This window comes from Centrocercus urophasianus, unplaced genomic scaffold (assembly GCF_019232065.1).
Source record: "Centrocercus urophasianus isolate 14NV4802_14NV808 unplaced genomic scaffold, USGS_Curo_1.0 seq_32, whole genome shotgun sequence".
Lineage (NCBI taxonomy): Eukaryota > Metazoa > Chordata > Aves > Galliformes > Phasianidae > Centrocercus > Centrocercus urophasianus.
Genome location: NW_024884889.1, coordinates 872,189 through 896,827, shown reverse-complemented (window position 1 = coordinate 896,827; position 24,639 = coordinate 872,189). Strand labels below are relative to the sequence as shown.

Below are 24,639 nucleotides of genomic sequence, written 5' to 3'. Positions count from 1 at the left end.
TGAAACAGAAAGCTTCCCTTTCAGTTGTTAACAAAACTGATTTATCATCTCAATGGTTGGCACTACCATATGTTACTGTTCTCCTTGCTGGTGCTGAGACCTTACATGTTCACAAAAAAAAAAAAAGCCAAACAAAAAAAACCCAAAGCATTTCTTTCTTCAACTATTTGTTTAAGCTTTCGGGCTGCTTCAAATCACGTGCTGCTGAGGTTACGGTTATCAAATCAGTTGCTGAACACACTTACAGAAAAAGGGGCCCTGTCAAATGCAGACTTTGTTCCCTCTTCTACCCGGTTACTCAGAGGACCGTTGCTCCCTCAGAATTCCAGACAAACAGTGCAACCATAATCAAGTGCCTCTTCTCAAATAACCAAGGTCATTGCAACACACCATGTAGAAGTGGTACTTCAAGGTTTCCAAACAAATACGATTTGTTTTGGTTCCTCAGATCTGCTAACTGAACTTGCTTGGATAAGCTTTGCTAATACTCTCAAGACTACACATTTCTCCATCAACCCACAAAGCAAGTCAGTTATACAAAACCTCCCCAGTATGATTTTTTTTCCCCACTGCATCTAACTTGCATTATTTTTACTGAAAATCTACTTTACGCAATTCTCTTTAAAAAGAGCATTACGCTCATTTGTTAAACATTTACAAATGCTTTCCAAGTACAGCAATAAATGATTTCAAATTTGTCCATATTAAGAGAGGACTGAATTCATTAGTATTACAAATATTTTGTACATCTAACACAATCAGGTTTTACCTGATCGATTTGTTAGTAGGAAGTCCTACTCACCTACCTAGGAATTCTTACCCACTCTATGAGACACAAGTATACCACAGAAACATGAAACAGAAAGCAAATTATGCAAGAGGATTGATTCTTGAAGGTCATGAAATCTGACAGGGAAACCTCCCAGGGAATTTTAGTAGTAGGAGCTTAGTTCTAAGATACATACAGTCATTAAGTATCACACAGAACACATCAGAATAGATGCTCACAGGAAATTAATCAGATGAGATTTTCTCCAACAGTGGGGGAAAAAAAAAAAAAAAAGCTATGATGCAATTTCCAAAATAGTATTACTTGATTTTTTTGCCCCACTAATCTTCAAGTAATTACCTCTCGAAGAGGGATAATAAGGCTGCACAAGTTCTCTTCCTTACTAGTAAAGCAGATGTAGTTTGTAGAAACAAACATCTGACCCAAAATATGCATTTTGTTGAACGGAGTCCACAGGGTACAGTCTGTGTGCCCATCCAGTTTCTCATCCTTGGGAAGTCGGAACAATGCACGGTATCTCTCACTCTTTGCTCTGGCATCAAGATCCCTAAAACAAACCATAAAAACACACCATAAAAAACTGTCTCTTGTTCTAAGAAATAGATAATACTTTTTAATTATATTTTACGTAAGCTGCTGCATATTACCTACAACATACAACTCAGTTACTAATACTGAGCATACAGCAAATAGCATAAGTAGTATGTTTGTAAGGGGTATACAAGCTCCCTTGCTGGGAGATTCTAAGACTACATAAGAAGAAGAAACCTACTCCAAATGAGTTAGAAACGACGACCCTGACTTCTCAAAAGAAACAGACTAGGTGATCTTATGGCACTTGGTCCTATTTTCTATCTGTGCATGGAGTGAACCCAGTGGACGTGAGGCAACAGCTGCAAATTGTAACAAGGGTGGTTTGGATATTAGGTACAAGGAAAAGTTTCCTCAGAGAAAAGGTGGTTAGACACTGGAACAGACTGCCAAGGCAGGTCACCACCCCTGGAGGTAATGAAGAGATGTGGGGATGTGGTGCTTAGAGTATGGTTCAGCATTGGACGTGTAGCATGAGGAGAACAGTCAGACTCAGCGATCTTCAAGGTCTTCTCCAACACAAATGATTCTATGATTATTAAATAAGAGACCACATAACGCTATCCTAAAATTGTTACTCTGAGGTTGATTTATTAATACAATGGAGTCTGTAGGGCTATACTCTAATAATTTCAAGATTCAGTCTTGCTAACACATTTAGTGCAGAACACTGCAATTTTACAGGTCTACACAACAAAAGTAACAGTAGGCATATTTCAGAGATAAAATACATGTCAGATGTCACAAAACAGTGAGAAATACAGGGAAAGACTGATTACAACTCCGTATGTTGACCATTTTAGTATACCACACAGCATAAGAAGTTCCAGACAGAATTCATCACCCAACATAGTTTTTAAATTCCAGCTGGAGGACCAAGTATGAACGTTAGACATATTTTCTTGAACAGGTCTTACAACAGATTATCTAATGCAGCCTGTGTCAAGTGATACATAAAAGAGCTTCTGAACAAAGGAGAACACGACTCAAATATTTCTCCTATTCTGCATATTTGTATATTTTCCTGTTCCTATTTCAACAGGAGACCGACTAATTGTATCTAAACAACTCCACACCTTTTGCCACCATCTAGAACCAATCATTCCTTTCCTTTTTGAATAACACTACACAGCAGCATCATTAGAAAACTTAAAGCTTCTCTACAGAATGATCTAAGTAAAAAGAATGAGGAGAAACAAACGAGTAAGGGTCAGTGCTACGCACCGTTTCAGCGCAGATACTTTTTTGGGAGATTTCCTTTTCAGTTTGGGTAATGATCTGTCTTGTTCAAACCCTTCATTGTCCAAAAGTTGTCGCATAGCTATATTGGCAAGCTGTTCCATTAGTTTAAACGTCTCACTGATATTAAGGAATACTGAGAAGAAGTGTTCACTGGACCTGGTGCTCACTTTGATCATATCAGGGAAGAGCAGAGTAGCATTCTTCTCAAGTTGAGTGATATCAACCCAACGGATAACTAACTTTGCTGAACAGAAGCAAACAAAAACGCAGTCCGAAAAAGTTAGTATATTCCAAAGCATTCACCTTCCAGTTACTATAAAATGTATTCACTTGAAATTTTCTTGCATCTTGAAAAGTTAGAAGGGCAGCATAAATGACACAGCTAATATAAACAAATTATATCACCTGACAAACAGTAGATAAAAGAGTTTAAATATCATTTATTTCTGTACTGAACATCCACATGCAAAGCTGGGCTAACATAATTTGCGCTGTCACAGCACTTGACCAGACTCCTGATGTTCTCTCTTTCAAGGAAAGCAAGGAAACTTATGTTGAACACATTAGACAGGCTTCCCACTACTCCTCAACAACTAAAGCAATTTAATAAACTGTTTTAAATAAACTGTATTTACCACTGGATTTTGAAACGTCTTTAATTTAATCATAACACAGCGTCCTACTTAAAAACAGATAAGCACTTGAGTAGCTAGACAAGAATCATAAAAGATTTTGTGATTAAAAAAAAATAATAATAAATCGCTGCATTCAAGCATGATAGATTTAATACTGCCATTGTCCAAGTATTTAGTTAGCCTCTCCTCACATGCAACCAAATACGGTAACAAGTGCACAGTTCAGCAATATAGACAACCAGGGAACTGCTTCTTGTTTCTACTTCACTCAGCATTGCTTTTGCATCCCATACACATCAGCAGCAAATAGTAACAAACCACAGAAGACTCACTAACAATTCTGAGACACACAAACCACCATTTCACTGTAAAACGTACCTTCCCGTCCCATTAGGAAAGAATAAAAGCAAAGGTGATTAATGCTGAGATACACCCAGCCCTGACGAGGAACTTTCCCCTTCCAGTAACTACAAGAGTAGTAGTTCACTAATTTCTCTTCTTCTGGCATGCCAAACAGCTTGTGAAACTTCACTATGGCCTCCTTAAACTTTTCGGTATCATCATCCTCCTTGATGCCGTTGATTTTGTTGTACTCAGCAATGATACCCTGGAAGGGAGTGAAAGAAGTTCACAGTATATTAAGTGCTGCAGGTTATCAGATAGCCTTATCACCACTGCATGCAATGGTGAGGGCCACAATCATTAACTGTGAAAGCAATGAAGTATTTTACTTGTTTATTACTACTCTATTCATTCCTTTACTTACGTAGTTTTGTTGTGGCTTTGTTTTTTTTTTACCTTACTAAAGGCTGTCTTGATGATTACTTCGCTCCCTACCATGAATGTATCAAAAGTAACCAAACATCAACTACTCAGCTGCTTTGCCCGTGTCCCACTTTCAACCTGCAAACCCATCTCAAATACACTACTACCACTACAAACTACTACTTAAGGCACCTGTGATTTGTAAACTTCCTCCCTTCCACAAAAATAAGTACTGTGCACAATCCAATAGAATCTCACTAGAAAATTTTCTTCTAAAGAGGAAGAAAGAAGGACAACTTCTATGATCTCTTAGCGGATTTTAAGCAAAAAAAAGTAGGAGAAAAAGAAAAATATTGCATTTGATACCTCAAAGACTACAGCAGTTGATTCTCTATGCTGAAGTTTTGCTCTATTTGTTTTCCAATCTCTCACATGATTTTTTATTATTGCTTTTTAAGTTGTAGAAAGTAAAGATGCTTTGTGCCTTCAAACTGTCAGTTTACACAGAAAGTACAGCAAACAACAGCAAAGCATCATTCATTCTAACCTAAACCATGCTGTGATTCTGTGATCTGTTGGACAAATATACAATATTTTAAAAAGTCTACAAAGCACTCTAGAAGTCTAGAAAGTAACAAGTTCCTTAAGGACAATATTTCACAGAACAGATGACAGCTAGAGTACTCTGTTTCCATGAGCATCTGTAGCCTTCCTATCTGATCCTCTGGTAAAACTCAGCCTAACAACTAAGGAATTTCTAAGACAGTGACTTACTATAGGAAATGATAAAAGCAATGAGACAAAGCCAGTGCTTAGAATACACAAAAATTAAGTATAATAACTTTGCTTACAATCAATATTTTAACAAATTACTTATTTAAGCACAGATGAAGCATTTTAAGAAGTGTATCTACTCTCTACTCCTTCAGGAGAGAAAGATGTATTGGCAAAACCAAAACCAAACCAAACTCCAGTAACCTCCACTGTCTCTATAAAAAGTGTGTGTCAATACTGTGCGATTTAACCACACAGCAAAGAGCAAGGAGCTTTATACAACAAGCACATGTAAAACTGCAATTAAGTACGAAAAGAGAAGTTACACAGAAAGCCACCTCAGCTTAAGACTTAATTTCAGCAAAACTTAATTTCAGACCCCTTAATGTTTGTAGACATGCATGTAATGTTTTCAATCACACTGCTGTAGTCATGTATGCTAATCACTATTCTCTTCATTTTTATTTAAGTTGCTGTTCAAAATCTGGGCTAATTTCTAAGATGGAGCAGCCTTGGGAGCGTTAAGCTGCATTTCTCTAGAATTCACAACAGTCTTCCTTTCAGTCATATCTGTCAGCATTTACAATAATATACATAACCACCTGTATTTTTCCTCTGACGAACGTATTTATGTCATTCTCATTTTCAAAGATTGACAGAGTTTGCAACAAATTCTGTTCAAGCCATTCCCAGTGTTCAGTGATTTCCTTCCTTGAGCAACCTGCATATATAAAAAAACAATAAAAAAATTAAAAAAAAAAAAAATCACAAAATAACCAACGTCTACATTGTCTTAATCACAAAGGACTCAAATACAACTTGCCATTAACTACAGATGTAATCTTTCACCATATAACACATGCTGTCTCCTTGGAAATTCCAAAATGCTCTCCCATAGCACTGCAATTTAAAAGGAAATAGGTAGCCCTCTTCAAGATGTATAAAGGGCTTATGTCAGTATGATGAGCAACAAAACTATAAAATTTGAATTTTAACTGCACTAAATGACACCATGCTAACCAGCTGAAGAGCTGGCCAAGAAATTACCTGCACCTACCGGGACCAGCTCCTGGTATAAAGCTAGAGCTAACGTGCAAATCTTTGCTTCTTAAGGCAGGGTTTTAATAAATGCAATTTTATTTTTGTCACTCTATTCTCAACACTTCACAGAATAAAGTTGTTGGTGCTCTTCACTATCAATTTATGCCTATCTCAAAAGAAAGAAAAAATTAAGCACAAAAAAAAAATTTGCCCCCCAAAAGAAATTAAGGCAATTGAGTCAAAAATTGGGATTTTCAGTATTTTTCAGAAAAGAAACATTACCTGTTCACATCTTTATGAAGATTAATTAAAAGGATGTAAATCCAACTAGGAAACAGAGACAATACTGCATCTCAGTTTTGTTCAAACACCACTTCAGTTTATTTTAATCAGAACAAGCAAGTGTATCTACCTGCTAATTAAAGCCTACAGAATACAAGAACATACAGCCATTTACGTGAAACGAGCATTAGGAAGAGGATGCAATACAACTAGCTGCTAATTATACATTTTGCAACTTACCTACAGGCACAAGTTGTCTATGCTGGTGCTTGCTATGACATTTTAACATAAATATTTCAGTCATTTGTACAAGAAATCATTGCGGCCTTCTTGGTTACATATCAAACAGTTGTCTTCCTCATCATTCACCAATGATGATGAAACAATACTTCTAGAAAACACCATCAGTGCTTTACACAACTCCAATGAAAGCAACACAGTGCAATGTTCCTGTGCGTTTTCCATGCTAAATTCAAATGTACAGCTTCAATATGGATTCATAAATCGTGTTGCACAATAGTCTGCATGCTTAAGCAAACCTATTTCAGAACCACAAGTGATTGCTATCACTGCTTCTTCTAAAAACTGCTGGATGCAACCAGATCTTTCTGGAACTCAAAAGGTACTCCGAAGATCAATTTATTTCTTGTTGGCTTTTGCACTGCTGTAAGAAGTAATGACTAAATACAAGAAACACATATTTTAAACTAGACTCTCACCAGAACAGTGGCTCATCTCTTGAAGAGCTGTGGCAAGCAATGCAGACACTACCATGACTCTGCCTATCCCCTGTTTGTGGTCCATGGGTTACTATTAATGTAGTTATGGTCAATATCCTCAACCTGCAATCTCCCATCTCGCTGTTTTCATTGGTTTTAGTCTCTGTTATCTTACAGTTCACTCTCCCAGACAGTGTCATCTACAGAAAACCATGTAAGCAGGCCAAAATCCAGACGTGATGTGGAGCAGTTCAAGCCAAATTCTCCTCACAGTCAAGACTTTTTTCTTTGCTTTATTTACTCAGGATTCAAGTAACACATTCACTGTGAGGTTTTAAACTACTGTTCTACTGACTTTGCTACTGCCAAGTCTCTGCCTATCTCTGCATGTTATAAGCATTCATAATTTTACCACTGTTGGCCTTTCAGGTGAATAGATACCTCAAAATCTGAGGGAAGAAAAACAAACAAACCTACTCAAAGCTGACCACTGCACTTTGGAACAGAGCCCTTCAAGATCAGTAGGGATTAAAAGGGAAAATAGCCACAATATTACTATATTCTACTAATCACTTCACTCCCTCCTCTGAAAGAATACTCATTTTAAAGCTTGTTCCACGGCTGAAATTATGATTGAACAACACCCTGGTAGACTGAGCCACTGTTCCTCAACTTTGGGGAGCAAACTGATCAGTGTGTTAAACATAAGCTGGAATGGTAAGGCATCTGCAGATGACAGGAGTTGCAGGAAGCATGCACGGTGCATGGAGGGAGCAAGAGAACGAGCAACTGCCCTGCAGGTGAGGTAGAGTAACAGCACAAACAACATAGGATCATCTCTGGGCATCAGGGTTAGATTTCAAGCAGCTGGCTTCATTTGTCTACAGTAAGATATGGAGGCATAGAGGCAACAAGACTGAGTACTGGTTTGAAAAGAAAATTAGCAAGTCATGGCCAGTTTTATCACCCAAACACTTAGCTGTAACGCCTGTTAGTCAACTCGAACTGCTGCCATTTACAGAAGGCACTATAAGAAAAGCTGAAATACCTCAGGGAGTCTACAATTGGTCTTTCCAGTAATGGCAGGTTCTGAAATTGAACAGCAAAGCCCTTAATCTCTGCATATACATATATGCACTCTAAAACTTGCAACACTTTGTTAACCAGAGCACACAGGCTTTTTTCAAAACCTTTTCCAAGGCACGTAACAATTCCAACTACCCATGCTCACTTACCTACTTCATCTAGTCCAACCATCAACCCATCAGCACCATGCCCACTAACCACATCCCTCAGTGCCACACGCACATGCCTGTTGAACACCTCCAGGGACAGTGACTCCACCTCCTCCCTGGGCAGCCTGTTCCAGGCACTCACCACTCTTTCTGATAAAGCTTTTCCTAATATCCTACCTGAACTTTCCCTAGCACAGCTTAAAAGCCAATATATCTCATTCCCTTGCTAGTTTCCTGGGAAAAGAGACCTCATACTCTCCTGCCTTCTCCTCACCTACACATTCAACACAACACCACACTGGAGACAATGCTGTTAAGAAATCTGCTTTACGGAGCTATAAAGCTGCAAATATAATCAGTTAACATTCTCATACAGCCAAGATCCATACAGCTAATCCCACAGCAAATTCATATCCACATCAAAAAAAGAATTATAAACAGTCCTTGCGTCTATACATAACTTAAGTAGTCATTTCAGAGCAAACAAAACCTCTAGGATTATTTTTTCCCCAGAGGAGCCTCATACAGAAGGTCAAATGTCATACAGCATTCATGAAACAGGAAGCAATCACATTTGTTCCCATCATTCTGCATAGCTACTCACTGGAGATAGAGGTTACTGCTTTATGGAAGGCACGGGAGGATAAGACAAATCTGCAAAAATAAGAGACTACAAGCACCAAGTAAACAGTATTCTACCTATGGGGAAACAAGAGAGACAGCTATACAATGTAGAATTTTTAACATGAAAAATAACCAAGCCAATCACCCAGCCTGATATTATACTGTTAAAATTCAAGAAAGAGTTTAAAAAAAAACTGGGAACAGGTAAATGCATTAACTACTTCGTTAGCAATTTCAGTTGCAGTTCAGATTCAGAGCTGGGACTGTACTATCTTCCCGGTTTCCATTTCAAGAGAAGCCAGGTGCCCAGTCTGGATAATTTTGGGGGCCACAGCACAGGGCCATAGCATATTACTTCTCCTCCCATGTTTCAAATGCTCTCATCAGTCAGGAATGCTGCACTTTCAAAGTGCTAAAGGACTAAGCCACGGGCACAGAGAAGAGCATAAAGGTTGAGGGACCTTAGACTGCCTGCCTGGGAATCAGTTTGAGAGATGAAAAGCAGTATGTAACATAAGCCTCTCTTCCCATTCCTGGCCTGGCCAGTTCCATCTTTACTCAGCTGGCAGGATGCTCTGTTAGTTACGTAGCAAAGTACCCAGGAAGAAAAAATCTACATGTCATTATACTTGTCCTTACCACAGGCAATAGTCCAATAGACCAAGGAGTCTGGTGCTTGATAGAGGATTCGATATGGTGCCACTCTGGCACTGGAGTCCAACACAACATCAAGAGTACCCACAAGGAGACCTACGGAAAAGGAAATTCTCATAAATACACAGTGATGAATCATCTGAATCCCCAAATAAAGAGGCTTCACATGCCCCAACCCCTCAATTCACCCTCCTCAGCAAAAGGCAGACTTATGTACTAATTACTATATCGGTTTTCTTGAGTTATAATGAGGAGGAGTGACTCAACAGGGAAAAATATCTTCAGTTTCAACATGACTTCAATTTTAAACATACATCAACCCCAGGGTAAAGGCAGACAAATTGAAGCAAAGCATAAGGTAGCTGTTTCATGAAGCTGTTTACAAGTTCAGCTCTTTTCTGTTCCATGTACTTTAGGAGCCCTAGAGGAAAGAACAAACAAATAAACAGCAGTAGAAAAAAACAACAACCCGGACAATATAACCTGTAAGAGTTCAACATTCAGACGTCAGCTAGGAAAAAAGCAGACTTCCAGCAAAGACAATTATGCTATTTAATGGTCTGATTCCTTAGCACAGAAAGGATCAAAATGCCTTACAGTCAAACTGTTTTTCCGTTACAAGGACACTGCTGAAATACAAAGCCACACTGCTATTCTGCAGTAGCACTGAAAAGTCTTTGCTGCTGCGGGGCCATCAACAGTTGCATACCAAGAAAATTCAGTAATTTTTAACTTTATTTTTACAATTTTCAGATGGTATTTTATTAAGAAATTGCACAGAAAACTAGCCCCAACAAAATCCTCATTCTCACAAAATGCTCATTTATTCTTAAAAAATGCCGAGGATTTTTCCCTTTTCATCTTCAAAAAGAATTTTCACCTTCCCCGCGGAGATCTGGATTATTAATTCTCATGTTTAAGTCCTCAGCAAACTCCTGTTCTTAAGAACAGATGAGATAACTTTCAAAGACTTGTTTGTTTCCCCCGCAAGTATTCACTGGGGCAGAAATCATCAGAAATCATTTATTTTTAATGGCTGAAATAAACTGCATGCACCAGAAGCCATTCAGAAACAATGCTGTTAAAACGCTCTTCTCAATTTCCTCTTTTACTGTCACAGTTTTTCCTCTTTTACTGTCACAGTTTTGTGAGTTCCCCATTCTGTACGGTCCTGACGGGTACAGAAGATTTCTCCCTAGCTGTTCCTCTTCCAGTTTAGCTGTATGCATTATAAAGACATAAAAGCACTACCCATTTTCTCTTCTTAGCAGACTTTTTAAATTAGAACTGCAAATGACATCTGGAAATTACCCACGTATCAGTGATCTTGTGTTCCCCCATTTTATGTATTCCACTGGTGTAGAGAAAGAAGTCTTACGCACAGATCTTTACAGGCCACATGAAAATACCACCTCTTCCTTCCTGATATGTTAATGCTCACCGCCTTTTAATCCAAGAGTTCTGAAATGCATGAGAAACAAGCCTACACATGCTATCAATCATTCCCTGATAATGCTGGAAAGTTGTGTATTGTTACAGAATACAAACAGAAAATACTAATGTAAAATATCTCAATGTTCATTAGTCAAGCTACCTTCAGTTCTTACTGCCTCCTATTTAGTTGTAGGTCTTTCATCTCTCCTGTGTATTACTTGTATATAGTGACAGGATACCTCTGATCAGTACACTACCACCTTTCCCAGATACTCAACAGACTGAAGGAGATGAAAATATTCCTTTAAACTTCCAATACGTCCAATACCTTGCCATTTTTTTCCCCCTTTACATATCCTCTCCACTCAACTGCTACAGAAAAAGTACAGCTCTGACTCAGAAACACACACGGGTACATACATAACTTTCAACCATAGACCAAGCCAGACACTATGCTGAATTAATCTGGGTTTGCTGCTCACTTGCACAAACATTTATGTCAATCATTATTCTTGTTTTGCTGCTTCACATTTGGTACTGACAGTACCAAACATACAAAAGGCATGAGGCAGTATCTACAGGAACTTGCAGACTGGCCCAATGTAGTCTTCTCTGAGGAGCAGATACACTGTCAAGTCTCCATAATCTTTAAAAATAGGCTTGTTTCTTTTTGACATATGGGTGGTCCTACCCAACAATTCTGCCACTAGTCCTAGGAGGGTGCTGCAGCCAGAAAAAAAAAAAGGGATGCTTAGCTGAGGTCAAAGAGCTAGAACAAACATGCTGACTTGGGCAGCAATACCAATGTAAGCAAAGCTTCCCATCCCATCTCCTTCTTCATCATTTCCTGGAGATAGGGAATGACAGGCACAACCCCAGCTCCAAACAACAAGAACAACAGCATAAGGTAGAGCTATGTTTTCAAGAAAGGTGGTGAGAGATAAGAAGAGTTGCCCAGTCTCTTCCCAGCAATCGGGTTGTAGAAATATCTCTGAAATACGGTTTAAGGAACAAACGTACAGAACTCAGAAGATCCCACAGAAAACTCAAACACCAGCAAAATCCAGCTTACCAAATCTGCTCCAACAGTTTCTCTCATATAATGAAATAGCTGTTTTGATGGATGATACACAGATATTTAGGATACAGTTCACACATTCTTATACATTAAAGAAACTTAACATTTATACTCTGGTAATCATTCAATTATGCCTTATCACTGTCCTTCAGGAACTGTTCCATTTTGCACTGTAAGTCAGTTTTTGTTTCTTTTCAGTGCAGACAGATGATGCCATCAGAATGAAGTCGCAGGAATTCCAATAACCACTGACCAATTTCTTCTTAAGTAATACAAAAAAAAAGAAGTCTGCTAAGTCCATACAAAAATGCAATAAGCAAAAAAAAAGAAAAAAATCATGGTTTGATTGGTCCTTGAACAGCCAGTGACTGATGCATACAACAATCACATGCCTATGCTGCTTGCAGATTTTTCACCCATTGTTTCCATCAGGTTGCTGACTGCAACAAAACAAAATCAAACCCACAAGTCCTTGTTCGAGTGAGCCTTTTTTATCAGTGAAGATGTAATGCGTGTGTTAAAAGTTTGTGGGATTAGCATCTGACTAACACATGACAGCCCTAATCCTGAAGGCAGCCAAGCACGAGTAACCTTATACTGTGCAAAAGTCCAATCCCAAACGGTACACATCTAGAGAAACCATACCTAGATAGGGGGAGCAGAAAGGGAAAGGTGAGGGATAACAGCCAAATGCTCTACCTCACACTACTAGAAGGATATATGATGTACTAGAGGGTGGTACGGTCAAGTGCTTCTGCTATTCCACACAATTTATAAAAAAAACACAAAACAGTATTATGTTTTATTTATCTGACCACTATGTCTCACATTTAAACTGAGCAGAGCTATAATCATAGCATGAAGTGTAAGAATCCATACACCAGCAATGATGTTTTCAGGTGTTTTTTACTAGAAGGGTTTACAATCACAGACAACCTGGCTTTGTCCACAACATGGACTCCCTCCATGCCTTCCACCTGATACATCCCTTTCAGCTTTAGCCTTGGCAGTCCTCAAGTCTCAGGTGCTATCAGTGCATACCAATGACCTGCAACACCTCCATTCTTCCGTATCACAGGGAAATTGCATCAAGCCTTGCCTACAGCTGGAATGAGCTCACTGCAGTTGCTGCAACTGACACCTAGGAACACCCTCCTCTCCTCCTGTTTGCCAGATGACAAGCACGTGTTAATTGCCAGGCTCCAGAGAGCTGAATCCTGTCATGCCACCAGCACTGCTACATCCTCCCAGCTCTATGACAAGCCACAACTGCTGTAGAGAGCCCAAGAATCAGGCAGACACCAACATGCTTGAAAGGGAGCAGTCAGTAGCTCTTACAACTTGAGCAGAGTGGTGAACACAAGGCAGAACAACTATGCAGGCCCCAGCACTATGTATGTGTGCAATACAGAAGAACAGCAAATGTTTCTCACTTATTCTACTCCCCTTTTTTTTTCCTACTCCTTCAGCAGCCAACCTCCAGTGCCTCAGCCAGGGGTGGGGACAGCAGAAATCACACCACATTTGATTCCGTGTGGCTTTACGCTCTGTATATTGCCCTCACTAAATCTGTCAGAGATGTTTGATTTAGCATCTAGCTAGTGGCCTTCTTACTGTGCTAATACACCATCACATAAGGTTTAAAAAAAGAAAAAGAAAAAAGAAAAAAAAGCATCACATCACTCATCATCATCACTGCAGAACATTTTAGACAAATTGTTTCCAGAAGACTGCTGACAAATCATTACCAATATAAACGACAGCCTGGCAGTCTCTTCTGATTAAAAAACAAAAACAAAAACAAATAGTTCTTTAAATGCCCAAGCAAACAGCATGCATTCATCTTTTCAGCACCCACAGCAAAATCACAACTTTTCATGTCTGACTCTTGGAGTCACACTCACGAGCTACCACTCAAATACTCACAAGGATGTCAGCAGCCTATCTGCATACAAGCTCAGCACCACTAACAAAAAGGAAAGCTTGCAAAGTCACATGCACAACTAGAAAGAATTTTTCAAAACAGGCATAGCAACATTCCGACAGCGAATGAAAGAAGTACTGCTCAAATGATTCTCCATCTTTAAAGCGCACTGATGACCCCTTCTTCTCTTTCCTCTAGCAGAAGGTGGACACGCAAAGGAGCTCTGACCATAAGAGACCTGTTTGGTTTGTAGACATTTTCACCCTGTTTCATACTCGTCTGTTGTCCATTAAACCAAATCTTCCTCAAGTTTACACATTACTTTCTGGACTGTAGGAATAGTAACTCGTAACACTACACAGATAAGGTCTACACTACCAGCTATTGTTTTTCTTAGACACTACACTGAATCATTTATTTTCTATCTTTTGAAGACAGTCCACGTGTGTATGTAATTAGCTTGCTCATTTGTTGTTACAGGAAGAGGTCATCCAATTACTTGTCTGAGAAACCTCTGCCTAGAGCGACAACCTGAACTCTATGGCTAATACCATCAACCTTTTCATTTATGAGGCAACTATATTTGGTTTTATTTCACGAGACAGGTTAAGTGAATAGCAAATATTATTAATTATTTAGAAGTAACTATGAAGCTAAGCTTCCCACCCTAGAAATAACTGGATATTTTTTTCAAAAGCATGAAGAACACCACCCTTGGAACTTTATGGAGGGTTCTGTACTACATGAGTTCACTCATGCAAACTAAAGCAAAATAAAACCTAAATACTTGATAACTATCTTCTCACATGGATTATACAGCAAAGGCTCATATGGACACATATTATTACATTATGATAGGTAATGTAAAAAAAAAATCAGTTTCCTCTGAAATCAAGATCTGTCTTCCTCAATACTTGTCTTTGTTGCTTTTCATTTTACAATCAAACTTCACGTAAGATTGATTTACTTGCCACATTTTCCTTCACACACAAGTGTTTGAACACCAGTGAAAGTGAGGCTGATGAAGTTCTGTCACTGATGACATTTAATAAGATAAAAGGCAAGAAGAGCACATACTTTTCTTGTCTTCAAGTTGATGAAAGCACAATCTTCTAACATGACTATCTAGCTTGACCACTGTAGGATAAAATTGTAACAAAGAATAAAACTTTCATCCTCCTTCCTCGCTAACAAGTATGACTGAAACAGATAATCTTATAGATATCTTAATTTAAAAGCAATCAGCAACTAGATGTCTACTATGATACTGGTTCAAGGGGTCTAAATAACTGATGACCAACACTGTAAAAGAAAACAAACAAAAGGAAACCAATCCTGTACCTTGCCTTCTAATCTAAATCCGACCAGAGTTAACCCTTGATTTCACAAGCTACTTTTGTAACTTCAGCTGATAAGCTGAAGCTCCCCGAATCATTCTAAGATAGAACCACATTTATCAGTATAATCTACCAAGCACCATTTAAAATATTTTTGCATTGTAAAAATTTGCTGCTTTTCTCCTCCGAGACAAAAACCAAAACACCCCTTATAATCTAGATCGCTACATGTACATATAGATGCTTATACATACAGCCAGAAAATATATTGCTTTTATTTCCACAGAGGCTAAGCTTACAGACTGTCCAAGTACAATAACTCACACATAATATACCCAAATGAATAAGTTCCCCAAAACAAACCCTACCAGATTTGAACTGAAACAAAGACAGGAAAGGCTTCATCAAGGAAAGAAATCATATGGCAGAGAAAATCCCAACAACTCTGGCTACTGACATACTGGAAAACACAAAGGGAAAGCACAAGATGAGACTGTGAGGAAAGAACCCAACTCATCTCAAGAACTCAGTTGCCAAAATTAAGGTTGCTGCCATGGTAGGAATTCACAGACCCCTATCTTGGAACTTTGGACCAACTCCAAAAAGAAAAAAATGTAACTGCAAGTCAGGTCTGGAAAATATTTACAACCTTCATGTTTGGAAAGGAAAATTAAAATACTGAAGATTTTGAAGTAGTCCCACAGAACCAGAGCCCGCCTCAGCAACAGTTCTGAAGGCAAAATGCAAGTGTGTATTATTGAACATCAACATCAGTTAGACATCAGAAGTATGGTAAGTAATCAGGGCACAAAAAAATTCCGATTAGATGCTTAAAGGACTCACACCACCGTGCTGTACTAATAGATTTCAGGACAAATAATAGGTCCAGAAAACAGTCTTGAATTCATTTGCCAAGCAAAAACATCATGTCATAAAGCAAAAATGGCAAGCGGAAGATCAGTGCAGAGACCTTTATGGCTCACATCAAGTGTTAAAGATGAAGTAATGTCAGGAAATGTCTTGGGCCAACAAGCCTTCTGGTACAGAAACCTGAGCTACACCACACCAAGCAACGTTAAGAATTCTCATCTCAGGTGCTGCAGCCTTGCAAAGAGTGCCTTGTCTGTAAGAACCAGAGATAACAGAAGCATGAGACAGAAAACAACACACCTTCCAACAGAGCACCTGTGAAAGCACCTGGGATTGAGTAGAAAGACTGGTGAGTCAATTCAGACAACTAGAACGAATTCAACACTTTGGCATCCAGATCCCTACAAGTGGAAGTGCACTACTGAAGAGTCGAACGTACCCACAGCAGATCCTATTAAGAAATCTCAGTAGTGACAGAGCACATCTGGTGCACCACAGAAATTCCACCAAATGGAAGACTTTCCACTGCACCAACCAGAACAGGCATGAAAAGCTAATGGACAGGTTGAACGGACAAGTAATTATACTAATAGCCTCAATTTTTATAACCACTGCATTTCAAGCATTAGAAAGCACATTTTCAACTGAAGTGCAAAAGTTTGACATATAAAACCCCAGCAGCTTGAACTAATGAGTTTGTTAAAGCACGCACCACCTCCTGATCAGGTCAAACACTTATCTTAGGCATAAAAAGGTTTTTAAGTAATTTCTTCCTCAATTCTCTGACTTGAGAGCAAGATGAAAGTCTTCTCCCAATCTGAGCAACTGCGTGATGCCCAAGAAGGCTGCACAAACGCACTGTTAGGATGCTGTCACAGTCTTAAAAACATTAGATTCGACATTACGGCCTTGCATTAGTCAGCTGAGCTCAGAACTTCTCCTTCCTGACTTTCCAATGCCGAAAATTTATGATAAACCCTTTTGCAAAAATAGCTGGTGAGAATGACAGTACTTCATCAATTTCTTTTATAGCCAGAAATCAGCAAATTTCCATCTGCTCTCTTCTGCTTCAGCATCTGAATCATCTTTGGCAACGTCTCATGGACTCACAAACTTGCACTGAATCTCACACACGCACTGTCCCAGCTGTAAGCATAAATGCCATATCTGCAAAATAATTCTTTCCTAAAAACACTTCTTTCAAAGAACAAGAATTTATTTGCCTTGGGATCTTCTAAGGGATCTTAAAATAACAACATTTAGAAGGAAATGAATTAGAATTTCATGTCTGTTTCATGTAGAAATTACATATGCAAAAGGAAAACAACAATTTCTTAGAATGTATCATGCTCTGTAAACTGTGAATACATTGCTTTACTGTCAACTCCTAGTCTCACTAATTCCTTGTAATGTTGTCCCCAAGTAGCAGTCTTTGGTAAGCTTTACCACGTTATAACTGAAAGCAGATACAGCAATTTTTAACCTATGTGATGTATCAGAATGCAACATACACTGATAGAAAAAGTATAAGCCTTTTAGTTATTCATGGAGTTTATGACATGTTCAAGATCCTTACATCCATCTAAGTCATACAGCATAGAGTGCTCGAATGATGTGAGAGGTCTGTGCTCACATTCTCTCCAGCTGCCTCTGCATCAGCTGACACAAGCTGCCCTATTACACACTGGATCCTCTGAGAAGGAAATATCTCACACAGACCAAACCACCAACCTGAGCAGGGCAGGTAGCTGACAAGCAGGAAATAGAGCAGTTATCAAGAAAAGAACCACCAGCATCTTTGAGAAATGGCTTTTTCCCCTGACAGCGAGCAAAAGGAAGATGACCTTCACTCAAGAGCTTCATGCAAACACAACATACAGGCTTATGTGCCTGTCAAACACACAGCACGAAAGTACATTTTTTTAGTCTAGTCTTTGGAAGAATTATGCAGTGATGCAAGACAAGGCAAGTTTGCAAGACAGCAATGACAAAATGACCAAAACTACTTAAAATAGAAATTGTGTCTCTTCCTCATTTTTCTTTTGTTAAAAATGGAAAAACCTAAATAGCCCTTGAGGAAAGGCATACTTAGAAAGGAAAAATGCAGTGAAGTAACTGGTTCTGACAAAAAACAGTCATTTAGAAGCATCCAGGACCTAATTTAGTCTAAAATGGCTTCACACAATCTAGTAGAAAAGCTGTAGATCTTAAGCAAACCATTCATCAGACACATTTTGTTAGCACAGATGACTTCTAGGGATTCATTAGGCAATGAGGCACTGCCCTAATACAAACAATATGATTGTCATGCTTCTAACAGGTTACAGTTCAACACTAAACTTAAGTTTAAAAGTCTCTAATGTCCAAACGAGTAACGAAATTAGGCTTTCTCCTTTCTGCTAAGCTGTATAAACTGAGGCCAACAGGAGAGACTCAATAGAGATGGGGCTGAGATTTCAGCCCTTCTCCAGAAGTTACTGATATTGTCTTTCCAGCAAAGGATTGCTGCGCGATTGCTGTGCTCACAGTAGATCCAAGAGAACAGGCAATGTGGGTACTGCTCCTTCTCAACATAAAGTCACAAGAATTACTTTCACTTGCTCCTAATGCTATACAAACTACTTGTTTTTCAGCTGAGATGTGTCTAAAGACCCAAAAGATCATTTTGTTTGGACTTTGCTCTGGCAATAATAACACCCCTCTACTGGAGGGTGACAAGTAAATGATGAAAGACAGACAGACAGAGACACTAGCATCCACTCTGAGGGTGACTGCCAGCCTTTAGACACATCTCCAGTCACAGCAACCAAGCACAGAAGTCTGTATCCAACCTTCCCAAGCCACCACTTATGGGAAAGCACTCTACCTCCTCTTGTCAGCTACACCAACACATTGGCACTGCAGCACAGCCTCAACTTGCATTCTGCAAAGTCTGAAACATCAACAGACAGAAGACAGAAATCATTACATTTACCCCAGCTCAGACTGGTTAGCTCCACAGAAAACCTACATTTGAAGGGAATGCCAGAAAATCAATGTCTCTCATTGCTGAACCACGGTTTAAGTTACAGACCAATGCCCTCGCACGTCACTGAGCCCATATTCTCAACAACTAGAAAATCAATTACTATTCTAAGGTTTAAGACAAATGACTGGAAGAGTCAATAATGAAGGAAGACAAATCAGCAGAACTTAAATTGCAAGGAAAGAAAGGGTGACAACTGAACTTACATCCCCTTTTAAATATACAAATTTTGATGACTCTCAGCCTCAGTGAGATCTTGCATTCAATGTTTCCAGCCAGCTTCAAGGATACAGGTTCTGCTTTTTGTCAGAGCTATTGTACCATGTTTTACAAGTTAAAAGGCAGATGTCTTTTTAGAGTGTTATCTGCACTGCCCCATCAGTAAAGAAAATTGAGAGGGGGGAAAAGATAAAAAAAGACCCTTTTTTCCTGTTTCTCTAATGTAGACCTAATAACCTCCAAACTCTGTCACTAGAGAAACTACAGAACTTCCCAAAATATTATCCTAAATGCTATCGTTATTAGAAACCATGCACCCTGTTAATTGTTTCAGCCATTTTCTTTACTCTTGGAATCAGTTAGGTCCCTCAGTACTTGGCTTTTAGCCACTCTCATCTGAGAAGAGTGGGCCACTGGTTTTCTTCACCTGTGTCAGCCCTCAACAGGCCATCCACAGCTGTTAGAGCAACCAGCAAAGAATTCCAGTACTGATATTTCCAACAGAAACAACTCATCACAGGTTCCATTTCCTGCTGTGCCTACCAAGCTGGGAGCAGTCTGGATGCTCCACACCACTTTATTTCTTCCTCGCTCACGTGCTCACCACTGCATCACAAATCCCTCCTCTCACAAGTTGAGTACCGAGCGGAAAAAAAGCATATAGATGGAATCGTTTCTATAGTCTGATCTCTTAAATGTTGTTGCCTTATCTGAGCTTCACAAAACAAGGATTTATGTATCCTATTCTCACTCAAAGGACAAACTCTTCCTAAGAGATCTCTCCATTTGTGGAGTGGTATCACCAATGGCACTACTGCACACACAGCTGCATGAAGGCAGAGATATACACTCTGCAAATAAGATGAAAACACAGAATTCTCAAAACATTTCTCCAATAACTCAGGAATGTTTGGAAGGTTGTCTGGGTTTCTCATGAGATCTTTAATTCAAAGTTAAGAGAGGTATGAGAATGCCTAGTCACATCGCTTAGATAGAGGGAAGAGTCCCTTGGAGGCCAGTGGGTAAGCCGTGAGAGTCTGCAAGGAACCCCTCAACAAAAACAGCAGGGATGTAATCTTTCAAAGCAAAAAATATTCTAAATGGGTTTGTCAACACTGTGGATTTTCCTGTAACTTCAGGAATGAAAAACCAACAGAACAGAGACAGCAAGAAAACAACGGACATTTAAAGCTGATGCGAAACATCTGCTCACCCCTTTCTCCTCAAGGATAAGGTGGGCTTTGTTAACGTTCAACACTAAGATCTCAAGGGCCTCCATACAAAAACAACACTTCACCGAGGCCTGTTAGCTGAGACTGCAAATTGTTTGCAAGTCCACAGAGCACTCAAGGGCTGAAGGAACGCTTAATCTGGTAAGCAAACACAGGACCTTGAATGCAGCCCGTGTGTTTATTTTGCTTAGCCTGCAGAGCCAGCATCAGTGTTAGCAGGGATGGGAAAGGCCACCTGCCTGCAGAGAGCACGCGTGCACATCTTCTGCCACATCAAGAGGGAGCGGTGCTAACGTCATCGGGCTGCTAACCTCCAGTTTTAGTAAAACATATGTATGTTACCTGCAAATAATGGAAGGTTTTCCCAGATGTGTACGCACGGTATTGTAGAGACCAATGCATGTGTGACTGCAGACACATTTCCAGCTGACAACGGCTAAAAACGAAGCAGTCAGGGCACAGCCTTCACAAGGACATCCCAGGGAAAGCAGAGAAGGCAAAACAAACCTGTTCGGATCGCACACAGCTGTGAATTACAGCCTGCTCGTATTTCCAGCAGCACGCCCCGGAGGCTCAAACCCCCAATCTTACCCCTGCAGGTCACACCCTCCCGTCGGGAGACATCAGGCACCGCCGAGGGCTCACACAGCCTCAGCTTTCCGCGTGTAAACCCTAAGAGGAACCTGCGCGTTCCACGTCAAGCGCCTCAACGCCAAGAAACACCCGGCCACCCGCAGCGCCGCAGAGCGAACCGGGGCAGCTCCAACCCGCCCTTACCAGCCAGGCCCCCGCCGCCTCCATCGCCGCCGTGCCCCTTCCTCCGCTGCAGGATGAAGTAGGGGTTCGCCCGCTCCGTCACCCACAGCGCGTTGGCCAGCAGCACCTCCTCGGGGTTCACCCACATGCTCCCGGCGCGGACAAAGGGCGGCCGCCCTGCCGCCCGCCTGCGGGGCGCGGGGACTCACGCACGCGGCGGCCGCATCAGACGCCACCGTACCCGGCCGCGGCCCACGGCACGGCCGGAGGGCGGAGCGGCGGCCGCATGCTCCCGGCGCTGCGGCCGCTTAGTCTCGCGGCGCCGGCTGCGGAGGAGCAGCCACGGGCGGCGGCGCCCCCAGCAGTAGCAGCCGCAGCGCCGAAAACGACGGTGACATCAGCGGCGCCCGGCCCGCCCCGCGCACTGAAGCAGCCGCGCGCACGTCCCGCACCTGCGCGCCCCGTGCGGGAGGCAGCCGCGCGCCGGGGAGAGGGGCGGGACCGCTGCACCGGCGCGAGCCGCCTGCAGGGGGCGCGGTAGCGACCGGCTGTGTTTGGCAGATCGCTGAGGGGGCGCGCACGGCGCTTTTATGTTTATATATATCCGTATGTATGAAATGTAAGATACGAAATAGGAAAACCACTCAAGGAATAAGTGCCGTGAGTGTTAAAGCTTCTACACGGCCCGTTCGGTTTTGGAAGAACGGATGAGAGAAGGGCTTAGATGAGGAGCAGGTACCATTGCCAACCAGCTTAGAATGCTGGAGCTCTAGAGGGCAAAAATTAACACTTGGAATGTCATCAGACTAAGAGACAGTGTCACTTCCCAAGTAGGGAAAAGAAGAAATGAAGCACTGATAGGAAAAAGAAGAAACGAAGCACTGATCTTACCATTTATTCCTCCCAAAAAACTCTTTTTCAGTGCAGCTAACTGGCATTTGCCGACAGGGCAGGACAGCCATTTGGCTGGCAAGGACCAAAGATAAAATAACATCTCGTCAACACCTGGCTTAGTAAGAAATGCACACGCTGCCCAGCCTGGAGCAATAGCCATAAAGGTCCCACTCAAGGGCTCGCCTAAGCATAGGAAAACACCTAGCCATCATTATCCAGAAGCTTAGAGCTTAGACTTGCTTAAATGAGCATCTTATTTGTATGTGGAGAGAGCAGGCCTTGAGCTTTTTGTGAGAAGTATTTGGTTTATAAATGGTACGGAAGGTTTAAAAGACCACAGGACGCTGTGTTAGGTGTGATGGGGAATGAAAGAGGGAGTAAAAAAGAGTATCTGAGGTTTCAAAGTGTGTGGTTAACTCACTGGCCACAACTCAGTGCTTCTATGCCCATAACACCTTTTAGTGAAGAGACAAGAAGCACTCAAAAATAATGATGTCAGTGTTACCATGCTCCTGCATGGACGTATTACAGGCGCTGCTACAGATGAGCAAACTGAATCACAAAAAGCAATTCTTGCTTCAAGTCACCCAGCAAATCTGCTGTGACATTTCCAACTAAGGTACTCAAATCACAGCATCCACTGTCTGCAATTTTCCCACTTCCCAACTCTAACCCCAGCATCCTTCACAATCAGAACCACGCACTCTCAAGGCCTTTATCAGTCCACAATAATTCCATAATACTTTCTAAAGTAGCCAGCCATCATTTGGATGTAACTGACATTCTTTACCTTACATTTGATTTATGGACTTGTGATACCACCCAGGAAAAATAACAGCCCTTTCCAATATACCTTAGAGGGTTGCAGACAGTTGAGCTAATGTTACTAATGTAAAAGGAAAACAAACAAACCTTTGACAGCAGCTGGTATAAAAAGCAGCAGCCCTGAAAAAGGCAATATCATCATATTTCAGTGAGATGCTAGGAGAAAAAGGGAGGTATACAGTGTGACAACAGCATGATTTGCTGCATTCTCTCAGGTTCATGGATCCAAATTCATTTTGCACCTTCCTGTGAGCACCTTCAGGAGCAGACAGGCATATCAGAGGTCACTGAACCAGTTCAGCAAGAAGCTCCATTGACACTGTTTCTTCAGCATGATAGGAGTAGAAAAAAAAAAACACAACAAAACACTGGTAAGGAATTATGTTTATTCTGGAAATTTAGATGGTATAATTGCATGCTCTTGCAATTACTTCTTTGCTCCTGGTGGAGATGATGGATTTCCTGAGAGACAATGTTTTGTTGGACAACAGAGAAACTGCTGGACTTAATTTTGCTTCAGAGTGTTGATACTCAGCGATTGCTTACCACAGGCCTCTTCATGAGCTACTTATGCTAAGCACCGAAATTAAAATACTTTATACTCTGCCATAGGACTTAATTAACCTTGCTCAGTCACAAACTGGTTAGGTGTGTTTATCCCTCATCCAAAGGAAGCTTTGTTTATCTTCCAGTTATATTCCTTGATTTTCTATGTTATCTATGTTTCTCTGTTATCTCAGTTATGCTAAAACAGAGAGCATATTTGATTTGAACATATTTAGAGGATAAACCTTCTGTTCAAAATAGGGACTGAGCCTGAATCAAACCTATGGAAAGCCAGGAAAAGGCTGAGGTACTGATCTATTCATGTACTCATTTGCGTACTGAACAATTTGCACAGTTAATTTAATTTGTACTTAGTTTACAACTTTCATTAGTCCGAGTTCTTGTTGTCTGTTTATCTCTTCAAAACCTTAAAGAAGAAGGATGCATATTTTTAATTTTTTTTCATTAAAGAGAGATGGAGGGGGGAGGGAAAGAAGGGAAATTATCTTTTTGTTGGAGCCAATTTTCCCCTCTTCCCCTAGAAAGGGCCTTGAAGAAACTACAGGTTCAAATCTGCCTGTAGTTAAACAATCAAGCCTGTACTTCCTGCCACACTTTCTCAATCAAATCTGTTCCTAATCTTTTCAGGTATCCAATATTGTCAATAAATAATTTCAAATCAATTGGCATCCTTCTTATCACTGCACATGAAGCTCTATCTGTAAAATCTTACATACAGACTTCAGCTTTACTTTTATTCATTATACTTTATGATAAAAAGCTGGCTGTGTTTGTGGTAAGGATTTGGGGCTGAAAATTGTAAAAACTTATGCAAATGAAAAAAAAAACCCCACACCCTGACACGGAAGAAGTACTGTGACTGTAAATACATATACATGTGTATATTAATAGATATGTATAAAATGTACAGTGTATAAAATTGATTCATTTGTCAATAATAAAGCATCACAGTGAATGTGTACATTAACAATTTGCTATTTTTAAAAGAACAGTGTACATACTATATTCAAATTGCAGCATTTTAGTGTTGCTTTTTTAAATGTTTTGGAAAACTGAGGTGAATAGAGAGTCCAAGTTTAGATTTAAGAAGTAAAGAGTTTGGAGAATTCCAATACGTATGTGCTAC

At 40.4% G+C, this 24,639-nt stretch overlaps 1 protein-coding gene across 4 annotated transcripts in view; it reads right to left on the bottom strand.

Annotated features, from left to right (window-relative positions):
• Positions 1-21,389, bottom strand: part of TBC1D9 (TBC1 domain family member 9) — a 43,524-nt gene extending 22,135 nt beyond the window's left edge. For 3 of the 4 annotated variants that reach the window (XM_042829738.1, XM_042829741.1, XM_042829739.1), the window contains exons 1-6: positions 21,249-21,389; positions 9,338-9,448; positions 5,400-5,518; positions 3,637-3,865; positions 2,606-2,867; positions 1,130-1,337 (exon numbers count right to left, since the gene is read on the bottom strand). In XM_042829738.1, the coding sequence (XP_042685672.1) occupies positions 1,130-1,337; positions 2,606-2,867; positions 3,637-3,865; positions 5,400-5,518; positions 9,338-9,448; positions 21,249-21,375 (1,056 nt within the window). In that variant the 5' untranslated portion in view covers positions 21,376-21,389. Of the gene's footprint in view, positions 1-1,129; positions 1,338-2,605; positions 2,868-3,636; positions 3,866-5,399; positions 5,519-9,337; positions 9,449-9,576; positions 9,662-21,248 lie in introns of those variants that run through there. The other variant, XM_042829740.1, reaches the window with a different exon arrangement.
• Between the last annotated feature and the right edge of the window lie 3,250 nt (positions 21,390-24,639).